The sequence below is a fragment of the Pituophis catenifer genome, unplaced genomic scaffold (assembly GCF_029215685.1).
Source record: "Pituophis catenifer annectens isolate HBS135680 unplaced genomic scaffold, rPitCat1.0.hap2 SCAF_3, whole genome shotgun sequence".
NCBI lineage: Eukaryota > Metazoa > Chordata > Lepidosauria > Squamata > Colubridae > Pituophis > Pituophis catenifer.
This window is the reverse complement of record NW_027256883.1, coordinates 99,733,516-99,747,492: the sequence shown is the minus strand read 5'-3', so window position 1 is coordinate 99,747,492 and position 13,977 is coordinate 99,733,516. Positions and strand designations below refer to the sequence as shown.

Below are 13,977 nucleotides of genomic sequence, written 5' to 3'. Positions count from 1 at the left end.
TAAACCGAAGGCCCGGGCCCTGAGGGTCTGAGCAACCCAGGGAACGAGAAGAGCATTGGGGACCGGAGCACACGATCGCTCGAAGATAGCGAGTGCATACTCCCACAACATATGGCCCCCTGCTCCCACATCTGCCCCTCCCACCCACAGTACCGATGGAACAGCCCTCACCAGTATGGAGTCTAGCCCCCTCCCTGACCTCCAACCCCACACCCAAAGGTCATAGCCCCCTGCCAGCACCGGCCCCACCCCGGTGGGTTGCCCCCTAATCCCACCCTGGTCGTATACAAAACACCCTCCCTCCCACCCCTTAAAAGACGAATTAAAAAAGAGTATAACGAAACCCCAACACCCTCATGAGAAGCTGCCTTTGCAAAGAGAAGCTCCTTTGCAAACGGAGCTTTTGGAGGCTGCTTGAGAGGCTCTCTGTTTGAGAGGCTATATTTGCAGCTTCCAAAAGCTCCAAAAGCTCAGTTTGAGAGGACACAGGAGGCCGGCAGGTGGGGGCCGGTGGATGGGCAGGGCTACATTCGGTGTATAAGACGCACCCAAATTTTCACCCTCTTTTAGGGGGGGGAAGTGTGTCTTATACTCTGAAAAATATGGTAGATTCTAAGATCTCTAAATACAGTATGATCATTAATTTCATCTATTTCCACACATTGGTTTGCTAGTCAACTTAGATGAAGCACAATGCAATGTGACTAATTGTTTCAAAGTACTTTCTAGCAGAGACAAGCATGACTTGGGAGTCGAGACAAGCAGTATTTAGACCCATGCCTATGCTCTCATCCTTTCTAAAGATCCCCTTTGAAATAAACACCCCCACCCCCAGAGATTAAGATTGGTGCTCTCTCTTAGGGTTCCAGAAAGTTTTGAAAACCTGAAAACTAGGCCAAAGGGGTTGATTCTATTATTTATTCAATGCCCCTTGTCTTATTTTGTTGATTTTGCTGTCCGTTACATTGTTTTAGTCTGGGCTGTCTGTTTGATTTTAATGTTTTTAGTTGTTTTTATGCTTTTTTCTAATTTTGTATGCTGTCCAGAATCCACAAGAGTGGGGCGGGCAATAAATTTAAATAAATAAATACAAACAACAATACATTTACTGCATGTTCCTTAGTATCACTGTGACATCTCCATTTGGACTTTGTGTTAAAGGAAAAAGCAGTATAATAAAATTGAAGTACAATATGGAATACAGTACCTGCAATTCTCTATATAAATTGGAGAGCTTTTTAACCTTAAACTTTTAAGAGCAAAATGCTTTTAGAAGCAGCAATTTCAGAAAAAAAGGTGGCAGATTTTATATATGGACTGCTGACTACCCTATGGCTGTCAAAGTAAACTAAGTGAGGATGCAAGAGCCTAAGGACATTGATTCTTCTATTTTTATATATCTGTTAGCTTGGAAAGTTATAACAGACACAGTGAAGTTCATTCCCTAACTCATGATTTCCCTGTTTTCTGATTTAGTTTGGTTTAGTCAACAGCCAAGGATGTTTGAAGATTTATTTCAGTTTTGTGAAGAAGCTTCATCCAACCATACCTGGGGATTCTCAATATATGGGGTTATTATAGCAAAATTTTGTTTGTGGAGACAGCATCTTTTGATAAAAAGATATCTCTGACTAGCTCACCTATTTCTTTTTGTAGAGAAAATATCCTCTGAAAACAAACTATAGTATCTGGAAATACAGCATTACTTCACTTTGTGAAACAATATCAAAGGGTTATCAAAACAAACATTCCACTGCTGGAAAATATTTTAAAAAATTAGCACCACATTAATTATGTTGTGCAGAACTTCTGAATTAAATCTTCAGCAATTGTAGAAAAGGTTTGCCTTAGCAGGGAAAATATTCTATTTAGGAATTCATTGATGTTTCTCAGATGGACAAAGAAATAGAAATAGTAAAATAATATTATGGTCAGACAGCAATTACCATTCTAGCATTTAGACTCCACCAAGGCCATCAGTCTCATATCTTATCTAGAGGCTCGAGTAAAATGTGTCCTCCAGACATTCCAGAATTGGAAGGCTATTGTTTTCTTAATCATTTCAAACAGAATGGATACATTTGAGATTATAAGATTCTTACCCAGCTATGCCAGGTCAATTAAAGTTTTCTTTAATTATAATTCTGGGAAGAAAACATTCCTCCTCCTAAGGAAACTTTCATTACTTTCCTTAACAATGGGGTCTGGCAGCTTTAATCAACCAAAATGGGTGCAAAATGAAAGAAGCTCCATCTCTCTAGACATCTTTTGTATATCCCTGAGATTCACAACACAGTAAGACAAATGGTTGTCATGGTTACCTCCTGATCTCAAGTTGAGATGGAACTAAAAAAATATCTGCAAAGAATGTGGTAAATAACTCTTCTTCCCCAGCATCCTGGGAGAACAGCTATAAGACAGCATGAAGTGCATTATTGGTTTATTTTTTGAAAAGGCAAAGGAGGCATAGAAACAACTGCATTGACTTCTGTGATGTTACTTCAAATGGAGTTTAGTTTGTGGGATTCATTCAGAGTTTTTCTCCATATTCAAGTTGTCACCACTTCCACTTAATTGCCCTCACCTTCCTCCTGTAAGTGCCTTACTTGGCTCTGTAAAAGGAATGAAAATCTTTATATTAATATTTTTTGACCCAACCATTTCCACACTCCAATACTGCTATACTAGCAGTATATTGACAGTCTCACCAGAACAGGAAACAGGATCATCTCCAAGATCATTCTGGAAAATACTGGGATCTATCAGTAGCTGAAGCTAACTATTTTACTTCAAAGATTAGTCCTGCAAACACACCAACTATCATCCTAGAGCTGTCCAAAGAAGAACCTGCCCACGGGAATAGTGTTATTAAAAAGTTATCCATCCAGGAATCAGGTATACTTGAACTAAGCACCAGTTCGAAAGACACAGATATCTTCACAAGCAAGGCATTAACTGGAATAGGTCTATAATTAGCATAGATGGGATTCACTTACCTTCCCTACTGGTTCGCAAATGTGAGCACGAATGAACTAATCGGGTTCTAGAACAATATTTAAGATGTTTTATTAATTATCAGCAAGACAACTGGTCGGACCTCCTCCCATTTGCAAAAATGGCATATAATAACTCTGTTTAACTGGTTTCACCCCTTTTAAGGTGGCTATGGGGCAAGAATTCATTGCTATGCTAAAACTGCCCCAAAGCACGCCCCAGACTGCCTCACTGGCTGACTGGATCACCCAACTACAACACACCTCACCAGTGGTCCACAAAGCACTAGATGACACATGTCCTGCACACAAAAATCAAGCTGACAAACAACTTTCTAAACCAAAGGACTTTAAAGCAGGAGACAAAGTCTACCTTTCCACTAAATCTAGGGAGAAGTCAAAAAAACTGGGCCCCAAATACGTTGGCCCTTTTTCCATTTGTAAAATCATCAACCCTGTCGCTGTACACTTAACCCTTCCCAAAAACCTCAGACAAATCCATCCAGTATGTCATTGCAGCTTGTTGAAGCCAGCACTAACCTCTTCCCTACAACTGGAGCCAGTAGCTCCTCCAGTCCCCACCACGATAGAAGGGAAACAGCATTTTGAAATTAAAGACATTCTTGACTCCTGCAAGCACAGGGGAAAAGTCCAATACCTCATCACCTGGAAACATTTTCCCCCTTCTGAAATTGAATGTGTAAATGTATGGCATATCACGCACCTAAGCTACTCCAGAGATTCCATAATCAATATCCACATAAACCACAGGACACAAACTAATCGCTCTTTATCTCTCTCTCTCCAGGACTAACATCCCTGTGAAAGGGGGAAGAATGTCAGGCTGACCTCCCCATTGCTTGTGCTGCAGCCTACCACAATCCTGAGAGGGAGAGAGATGGGGTGGGTTGGTAAGAGTGCTTGTTGTAAAAGGGGGGGGAGTGGGGAGACCAGCACAAACAGGAAGCAGAGGTGTGAACCAGTTTCATCCAGTCCACTTCAAGGACTTTGGGGCACACAGGACCTGGGAATGGAATGTTAACTGCTTTTCAAAGTATCCTGTTCTCAAAACATTCAGCTACCATCCTATTGGGCACTTACGAACTGGTCAAAGGGGGGAGGGCTAAGGATTTGGAACAATGTAGCAGTTTACATGAGTTTTCTTCAGATCAGGACTTGCTTTCGCTGCATCCAGTTATCTCTAGTAAAAGAGCCTTGTAACTTTCTGATGGAGTCAAGCATCTTTCTTTCCTAGAGAGTCAGCTAGGGTAGGGTAAACTAACAAAAAGTAAATGGGCACATTCCAGCATTACCCATGTTTTGCCTAATTTGTTTATACAAAACTTTCCTATTTTGAGGTCAATTTCCAATCCATATAATCTTATTAACATTGCATAAACAAAACTGCAAAATTAAAATGGAGGAAAGCAAAGCAAAATGAAGGAGGAGGAAGAGAGGGAGGAGGAGGAGGAAGAGAAGGAGGTTTTAAAAAGATGAAAAAGGCCAAACATTGGTGATTACCCAAAGCCCTCTATTTTCCTGTACCACCCCTTCCCCAGCCGCTCAAATTACCCTGAAACATAAACCAAAAATTGCTGCCTGCTTCTGTTGCTACAACGTAAAACAGTGTGTGTGTTTTTCTTCTTCACCAATGATTTGCTGGCCTGCAACTTGGCTGCTGGGAGGGAGGAAGCTCAACTGACTGGAAGCTGTTCCTTTCTACCAATCTATTTCATCCTGAATCTGTGTGCAATTATTGACAAAAGTCTAAAAAGATTGCAGTATTCCAGTTCAGTAATCCAACCGCCTAATAAGAAACGCTGAATATTCACATCAAACTTTGGAGACCTCACAATTTTGGATCACAATGACTGTTTGTGCCGCGGCCTAATGGTACAACATGCTTAAGATTCTTTCAACATAGATATGGTAGAGCATACTTAGTGGTTATCTGCAACTCTGTGCAAGGCAGCATTTTCTGGCTAAGAGGGACAGATGACATTATGTCCACTATGGGTAGTTCTTGACTTACAACCATACATTTAGTGACTGTTTGAAGTTACCACAGCACTGAAAAAGTGACTTAACATTTTTCTCAATTGTTGCAGCATCCCCATGATCATGTGATCAAAATTTGGATGGTAAGAAATTTTGGCAAGAAAGCTCACAAAATGGAGCAAAACTCACTTAACAACTGTCTTGCTTAGCAACTGAAGTTTGGGACTCAATTGTGGTTGTAAGCCGAGGACTAGGTGTATTTCAAGGGAATACAACATTATACTAGTGCTATATTATCTCCACTAGCAGGAATGATAATTTTTAGATGTAGAGGACACAAAGAATAATGAAAACTTTATAAAATGAAACTTTAGGGAAGGTGGATTTATTGCAATGATGTCACATGGTTTGGAAAGCCCTGGTCTATTCTGTACTCTAATTCCCATTTTGGTGAACATCTGTATCAGGACTATACCATTTTAACTGTGGGTGGATTCTGAATATGGTTCTTCTAGATACTTATATTAGTTTGTCTGCAGAATCTCACACTTATTAGCAGTTTTCACAAAAGGAGGTTTTCTACGCTATGTAATATTTTTTCTCTCTAATCTTTAAATCTAAACATTTACCAGCTTTCATCATTCAGCCGTGCTTCTGCAGACAAGGGGGAAGAGATGAGCTGTAGATTATTAAAGGGAATTCACAATGGCCCCTCCCCCTCCACTTCAATTAACTATTTCATTTCCAGATGAAATCAGGGCATATATAAAAGCTGCAATCACCTTTCTGTCTCCTGGTAATAGTGCAGGCAATTAAGAATTTATCTTCCTTGGTTAAATGTTAATAAATGGGGAGTGGGGAACAAAGTACGGTATCTTGTACCTTTTCTATTCAAGACAATAAGAATCTTTTTGACTGCAGTGGCAAAAAAATCCTCCCACAATAAATAAACATGCCACTGAAGTTACAACTAAAAAGATAAATGGTAGGAACTCATAACTTCTACATGTACATTTTCTACTGCATCACCATGGTGATGGATATGCAGTGTTCAAGAAGATTTTCATTTTTTAATAATCAATTTTGTCTCCCTTTCCCCAAATACAGCCTGGTAGAGAAGATTTTTCTTTTGTTAATCACATGACAAATGAATCATTTTGGGAAGAGGGGAGAATTAGTTAGCAAAGTGGTTTTATTTCAGTGGTTATAACTGAACAAAACAGTTCCATTCCATTTTTTAAAAAAAGAAATAATTTTTATCACTTTGCAGAATTTTGTTTTGTTTTCATGCAGGGAGACACAGTAAACAATATGGGTTTAAAAGGACTGCAGCTCCCCTTCTTTAAACTAACTCAGATTATCATTGTCTGGAAGTGCAGATGTTTCTAGCCTTCAAATAAAAACAAAAACAAAAACAGGACACAGAGACATTCTGCCTCTGAAAGACTCCCTACTACTATTTTTCAGCTGATTTATGCAATGAAGTCTCAGCTTGTCTTGACAATGGGTATATCTACAACCATACTAATTCATAATGTGTTTTAATTATGGGGTGATGAATAAGTGACGATGCCCTGTTTGTACATAATGATGAAGCAGACTTCCTGCTTCATCTTGATTTACATTCCTAAGGAAAAATTGCAAGCTGTAAAAAACAAGCTTTAGTGGTAATTGCAGATAAAGCCAAAATTAATAGATAGCTCCAATTCTATAACAGGAATATATGCCCTTTCTAAATTAAGTTTTATTTCATGCCTATTTTTCCATTTAGTTTGTAAGCTACAGTATTTAAATTTGGCTTCTACTTCATTTTATGTTTGAGAACTCAGTCTCCAATATGGTTTCTATTTAGCTTTCAGTTTGTTTTTAATTATGAAAAATGGGCAGAAAACTCTAATGCAGGTGTCAGCAACCTGTGGCTCTGGAGCCACATGCGGCTCTTTGGGCCCTCTGCTGTGGCTCCCTGTCGGGTGATCCCACCACTGGCTAGCCCCGCCCCTTGCCCTCCCCTCCCAGTCACTCCTCGCCTGGCCTGAGAAGGTAAGAGGAACAGCGGGGGATGAAGAAGCAGCCAGGGCAAAGAAAGAGAGATACACAAGGAGGGGGGGAGAGAGGGAGAGAGAGGAGGGGAGAGAGGGAGGGAGGGAGAGAGATATCAAAAGGGTTTTGTGGTTCCTGGTGTTCTTTAACAACCAGTTCTCTGCCCTAATGACTGGCTGGGTTGGTGTGGCTAAGGGGTCATGTTAGTGGTGGAAGTGAATGACATCGAGTTGGCCACGCCCACCCAGGTTTTGTGGCTCCTGGTGTTTTCCTTTTTGTGGGAAATGGGTCCAAATGGCTCTTTGAATGTTTAAGGTTGCAGACCCTTGCTCTAATGGAAAGACACATCTATTTATTCTTTATAAGGAACAGGAGGTAGGATATAATCCAGTAGTGGGATTCAAATCCTGTCACTACTGGTTTGCTCGTGGGTGTGCTCGCATGTACGACACTTCTGCACATGCACAGAGATGTCCAGGTGGGTGGGCGGAGCCTCCCGCCATCGACGCTACTGGTTCTCCTGATCCGGGGCAAACCAGTAGCAACCCACCACTGATATAATCTATTACAAGCCAAAAGGAACAAAACATGAGATCAAACCAAATTGAGATTTGTTGCAATTGTGCCCATAGGTACTTTAGATTAAATTTTACTTAAATGTGTTTTGATACTTTTTAAATGGATTTGTGTATGACATTGTTACAATCCTATTCAAACTTACAGGTAGCTAAGCCCCAGTGAACTTAGCAATATGTACTGTGTATTTATATTTGATTTATATTCTATCTTTGTACTTAGATATTCAAGTATAAGATTACTAGACAATATTTTTGCATTGATGACCATACAGAAAATAAAGCATACAGGTTATAAATGAGATGCAACAAATGTTTTTCTCATATTTTAAATTTTAGTATGAATTATAGGAGTGCTCACTATCAGCTATATCCAGTGCCTCCAAGATAAATTTCTGGCCTCATATAATATACATCTCATATGCTAGGAAAGCTAATTTTAAATATTAATAGTACAGGTAGTTCAGAGATGGTATTCAGCAGGTTCTGACCAGTTCTGGAGAACCAGTAGCGGAAATGTTGAGTAGTTCGGAGAACCGGTAAATACCACCTCTGATTGGCCCCGTCCCCATGTATTCTCTGCCTCCCGAGTCACAGCTCATCAGGAGGAAATGGGGATTTTGCAGTAACCTTCCCCTGGAGTGGGGAGGGAATGGAGATTTTATTGTATTCTTCCCACAGTACAGTTGGTGGGTTGCCCCCGGTTCACACTGGTTCTATAGAACCGGTAGTAAAACCGGCAGGAGGCTCTGCCCATTGACCCCAACGTCATCAAAACGCTTCTGCTCGCTTTGCTCATGCGCGTGCGTGGCCCCATTGCAAACCAGTAGTAAAGGTAAGTAGAACCCACCCCTGATCCTTCCCCTGCCATACCCACCAAGCCATGCCCACCAAGCCACGCCACACCCACCAAGCCACGCCCATAGAACCTGTAGTAAAAATTTTTGAATCCCACCACTGAGGTAGTTCTTGACTTGCGACTGTAATTGAGAACATAATTTCAGTCATAAATTGTGATGGTTGCAAATCAAGGCATCTACATGACCAAATTCAATTTTACAACTGTTTTACAGCTGTTGTTAAGCAAATCATGTGGTCATACATTCAAGTCCATTTCCCAAATGGGTGGGGTTTTTTTTGCAAATCCTGGTCATGTGATAATGGGATGATGCAACCAGTCATAAACGTAAGCTAGTTGCCAAGCACCTGAAATGTAATGTGACAGGATGGTGGTGTTGCACCATTTTACAATGGCCTGAAGTACTTTACAAGCTGTAAAGGATTCTTTCCAAGGCCATCATAACTCCAAATGGTTGTTAAATGACCTTATAAGTCAGGGCCTACCTGTATAGCATAATGATTAAGCCAACCCTAACCCTTCATGTGATGTGTACCTGTCTTGCTCCAATTCTATTAGACAGCCTATTTGAGGTCACAGTTCGATCTGTGATTCTTATGTCTATGTCTGTCTATCTACCTGACATTCTATGTAAGTTTCTATTTCTTATGCCTTTAGGCCAGCAGCTATAAAGCAGTAAACGAGAGCTTGTTTTTTGCTGACAAGGATTCAGGAAGAAAGCTGTGACAAAATTACACGAACTGTCCAGATAATCATCAGAATTTGATCTCTGCTCACACATGTCCTTTTACCACAAAATAACTATCATTTTGTTTCATGAAAAGCACAAAAGAAAGTTCCACGAAAAAGACAGCTTTAATTACGCATAAATTTTGGTTGGTTATACCTAAAATAGGTTTCTTTGTGTGTCTTACATTTGTATATGCAATAACTTCATTTAGGAGTAAAATAAGCCCAGTATCCCACTGTGTGAGTTCATCTGCAGTCTGGGCTGGACACAGGCTAACTATCTGAGTGAGAAAATTGCCTTTGTTCTAAAAGGGCCTCCAGGCCCACCTCTTTGCATTAGCCAGACATAGGGAGGCATTCTTGGTGACAGTTCCCCATCTATAAAATACCTTTTCTCCTCTCTAATCTATACAACCATGTTTTGCACGCTCATCTTGGAGCAACAAAAACAGGTCCCTTTAAATACAGAATTATTACCTGCTATTCAAACTTCACCTTTTCTGGACCTCAACCCTCTAATGATTCCATCAAGCATCCTGTGAAAAATGAAAGTAGCCAGGGACTTGGAGCTATTGTTTTATTCAAGATTCTCTCTTACCTTCCTTCTCTGAGATGATGTATCTTCCTGGAAGTTTGGATTCCTAGAAAGCTCAATAGTTGGGCACCACAGTGATATTTTAAAGGTGGCTGAAAGACAATGTGTCAATCTACTTTAAACATAATTGCAATGAAGCCTAATGGCTGGGTTACGTTGGGCCAGTCACTCTCTCCCAGTCCCCTTTCTCATAAGGTTGTTGTGAGGAAAATAGGAGGAGGAAGGAGAATTATGTATGTTCCCTACCTTGAGTTATTTCTAAAAATAATAAAGCTAGGATAAAAATAAATATTCTGCTGTTTGTTCTATTATATTTCTTGGTGGTTGATAGGGTTTTTTTTTTTTTTTTACATTTCTACTTCTATGATTACTCATATTTTTCATATGCTATTTATGTGATTCCTCCATAATCTCCCAAGATTAAAAAGTAGCATATGTCATTCAATAACATCCTGTCTTAGGAAAAAGTAAAATGTTGCAGAAAGGTTCCTTTAATTTTTTTGGAAAACCACCCAAGCAATACAGCCTTCAAAATTGTTCCAGTTAGTATTTAGTCCATTTGCTTGTACAGTATACATATAATAACTCTACATAGAGCTGCTGTTTCATGGTTTCTGGAACTGCTTATTCTTTTAAAGTTAAATGTGAGGTTAATTAATCAAGGTTTGTGTATACAGAGTCCTAAAAGATGAACATGGATCTGAGTTAGCACAGGGCAACTGCATGAATTCCCCACCATCATACAATATAAAAAAATAACAAAAAACAGGATATAGGAAGTCAACAGGAATTCAAATTCTAAATTATTCTGTTGCAATATGCACCATAGAAAGAGAATGGAAGAAAAAGAACAAGCTTCACAGACACTGACATATTTCAGGAAAGAAAAAAAAAGCTATCATTAAACTAATTTAGGCTCAGAATTGAGTTTTCCAGACATAGATGGAAAAGGACAAACATACATTACCTCAGAGGGCACTAGCAGCCTGTTACTAGTACTTATTATCTGATTGTACATTGCAGGAACACATCTTGTGATAGTACTTTGATGGCTCCCTATAGTACTGGGAGCAAAAGGCATTTTGTATAGAAGATCGCTCTGGCAAGAGTCAGTGGTAAGGACCTGCTGGTAGAAATCTGGAGGAAAAAATCCACTCCGCACAGTGTCCACATGGTTGAAAGGTTCTGGGGTTCTATAAAGGTTGCTCCTAGAGGCCTTAAAGATATCCTTGGATTGCCTCCATTTGTAAAATTTATAAGAGCCCACTCCAACCACTGTAACAAAGAAGGCCACAGATATTAGAATAATAGCAAGGATCAAGTAGAACGTCAAGTGTTTCTTTGATTGTGGTGTAGTAGACACTACTGTAAAGTCTGTCAGTGTCTCTCTGGATGTCTCTGCTATTGTTACAATAAGGGTTGCAGTGGAGGACAATGCTGGTTCTCCGTGATCTTTTATTAAAATTATCAAAGTTTGCTTGCGAGAATCTTCTTCCTGTAGAGAGCGGGTTGTTGTTATCTCCCCAGAATACAAGCCCAAAGCAAAGAGTCCTGGGTCAGTGGCTTCATGAAGTACATAGGAAAGCCAAGCATTATAACCAGCATCTGCATCCCAGGCCACAATTTTGGTAACCAGATATCCAGGATTGACTGTGGACATTACTTCTGAAAACAAAGAACTGTTACCTGAAGTTGGATATAACACTCTGGGTACATTGTCATTTTGATCTATGACAAAAATATTGATTGTGATGTTGGTGGCAAGGGCTAGAAATCCTCCATCACGAACTTGTACCACTAGCGTGAACTCCATTATGTTTTCATAATCCAAAAGTGCTAGGATATAAATGGTACCATTCTCCCGGTTAATAGAAAAAAATCTGCTAACCAGATCTCTGTCATGTTTCTCATTTTCCAAGATAGAGTAAGAAAGACGGGAATTCCTGTCCAGATCTGGATCAGAGGCACTAATATTAAAAATAATAGCCCCTGGAAGGTTATTTTCCTCCACATACACATCATAGAAAGATTGTGGGAATGTAGGGGGATTGTCATTTATATCAGACACTTTAACAAATATTTGTTTTTTTTCCATGAGAGAGGGTGAGCCAGCATCCTGAGCAGTAATTGTGATATTGTACTCGGAAATAATTTCCCTGTCCAATGGTTCTTTCATTTGCAATGTGTAGTAGTTTTTAAGTGAAGAGCTAAGGGCAAAAGGAGTGCCAAAAGGTATAAAGCAGTTTACAAGGCCATTATCACCAGAGTCCTGATCTGTGACACTTAGCAAAGCAATTACTGTTCCTGGAGCTGCATCTTCTGGTACTGGGCTGTACACTGATGTCACTGTGATTTCTGGGATGTTGTCATTGACATCAATAATTTCTACCAATATTTTACAATGAGCCTCTGCAGGATTGGTGCCTTTATCTTTGGCCTGGACATAAATCTCATAAAATTTGATTTCTTCAAAATCCAGCAATCCATTGAGCCTCAGTTCTCCAGTATCAGAGTCTAAAACAAAAAGCTGCCGAACTCTAGCAGGAGTGTGACTGCTGAAAGAGTAAATTATTTCTCCATTTGGGCCCTCATCCAGATCAAAAGCTCTTATTCTGGCCACCAAAGTGTTTAAGGGTGTGTCCTCTCTCACGCTGGCTTTGTAAATAGATTGATTGAAGATAGGGACGTTGTCATTTGCATCTAGGACATCAATGAGTACTTGCAAGGTAGCAGATCTGGGTGGATTTCCTCCATCCAGAGCTGTGAGAATCAGTAGGATTTCTTTTTGCTGCTCCCTATCCAATGTCTTCTCCAGCACTAACTCTGCATATTTTGTATTATCTCCTCTAGTCTGTACGTTCAATGCGTAGTGCTGATTGGAGCTGAGCTGGTAAGTTTGTAAAGAGTTAATTCCCACATCGGGGTCCTGTGCGCTCTCCAAAGGAAAACGTGCTCCAGGTGACACTGACTCGCTGATTTCCAGTCTCATTTGTTTGCTCAGGAAAACTGGGTCATTGTCGTTGATGTCTTGGACTTCCACAGCCACGCCGTAGAGCTCCAGGGGGTTTTCCGCGATGATCTGCAGGCTTAGGACACAAGGAGAGAGACTCGCACAAAGTTCCTCCCTGTCGATTCTCTCATTTACTAGCAACTTTCCACTGTTGAGATCTGCTTCGAAGTATTTTCTGCTGCCTCCCGACACAACCCGGAGATTTCGAGCTTGTAACTGCTGGAGATCTAAGCCCAGGTCAAGCACTACGTTTCCTACCAACGAGCTCTTCGGCATTTCCTCGGGAATTGTATAGCGAATGAATGCAAAAGCCCAATCCGAGACAGCCAGCCAAACCCCCAGTAATTGCAGCCATTGTGTTACCCATCGGTTCTTTCCAGCAGCGCAGTTCATCTCACGAGGGAGGGACAGCTCGTTGCTTTGTAAAGTTTCTTTGAGTTTTCCTTTAAAAGTTTTCAGCCGGCAGTTTCATGTTGCTGCAACTCCGCATGTTCCGGACATTGGTTTTGAGGAGTTTTAAAGCCGGGCATTGTTTTCCTGGTACAGAATAGTGAGATTCTTTTCTTCTCCACTCCGTCTGCCGCTCTCTCTCTCTCTCTCTCTCTCTCTCTCTCTCTCAAACTCGGGCGACGTCCCAGTTCTCACAGTATTCCCATCGAACATCGTTGGGTCAACAGCGGCGCGCAGAGTCCTGGCCAATAACTGCAGCAGCATCGCTCCCCGGCTTGGTGCCGCCGCTGCTGCTGGCCATGCGCGACACACCAGCATCTTGATTTCCTGCTTCTGAGCCTGGGGGACTAAATCCAAGCAGGACCTGTTGCAGATTTGTGACTGTAGTTGTTCCTGTATGTGGATCTCAGGGGAAGAGGAGAATATGTCTTCCTCTTCTCTGCTTGCCAGTAAACAGAAGCTTCCCCATGGTCCTCTGGAGAGGCAGATAGGGAGAAAGAGCTGGGAGAAGTTGGCTGAGGGTTTATTGTTCCCTTTCCTTTGTGCTAACAGCACCAAAACACAAAGTAACTAACCGGGTGATCACACCAGCTATAATTGTAGGGCCATTAGATCCTTTTAAACTGCAGGGCCAGAGTGACTGGGTTGGCAGCCAGTTTGATAGACAGGCTAGAGTGCCCAGATATATCTCCTCCAGTACAAAGGCCTTAGATAAGTGGAAGCCACAT

The 13,977-nt window shown here is 40.9% G+C and overlaps 1 protein-coding gene across 5 annotated transcripts in view; it reads right to left on the bottom strand.

Moving 5' to 3' along the window:
* The window catches only part of LOC139314882 (protocadherin gamma-A4-like), a 234,618-nt gene that overhangs the window by 50,566 nt on the left and 170,075 nt on the right, over nt 1-13,977 (bottom strand). Inside the window, exons 1-2 of one of the 5 annotated variants that reach the window (XM_070940846.1) lie at nt 11,476-11,891; nt 10,757-11,064 (exon numbers count right to left, since the gene is read on the bottom strand). The exons of the other annotated variants lie outside the window; for them this stretch is intronic. Of the exons in view, the coding sequence (XP_070796947.1) occupies nt 10,757-11,064; nt 11,476-11,884 (717 nt within the window). The 5' untranslated portion in view covers nt 11,885-11,891. Of the gene's footprint in view, nt 1-10,756; nt 11,065-11,475; nt 11,892-13,977 lie in introns of those variants that run through there. 5 annotated transcript variants of the gene reach the window in all.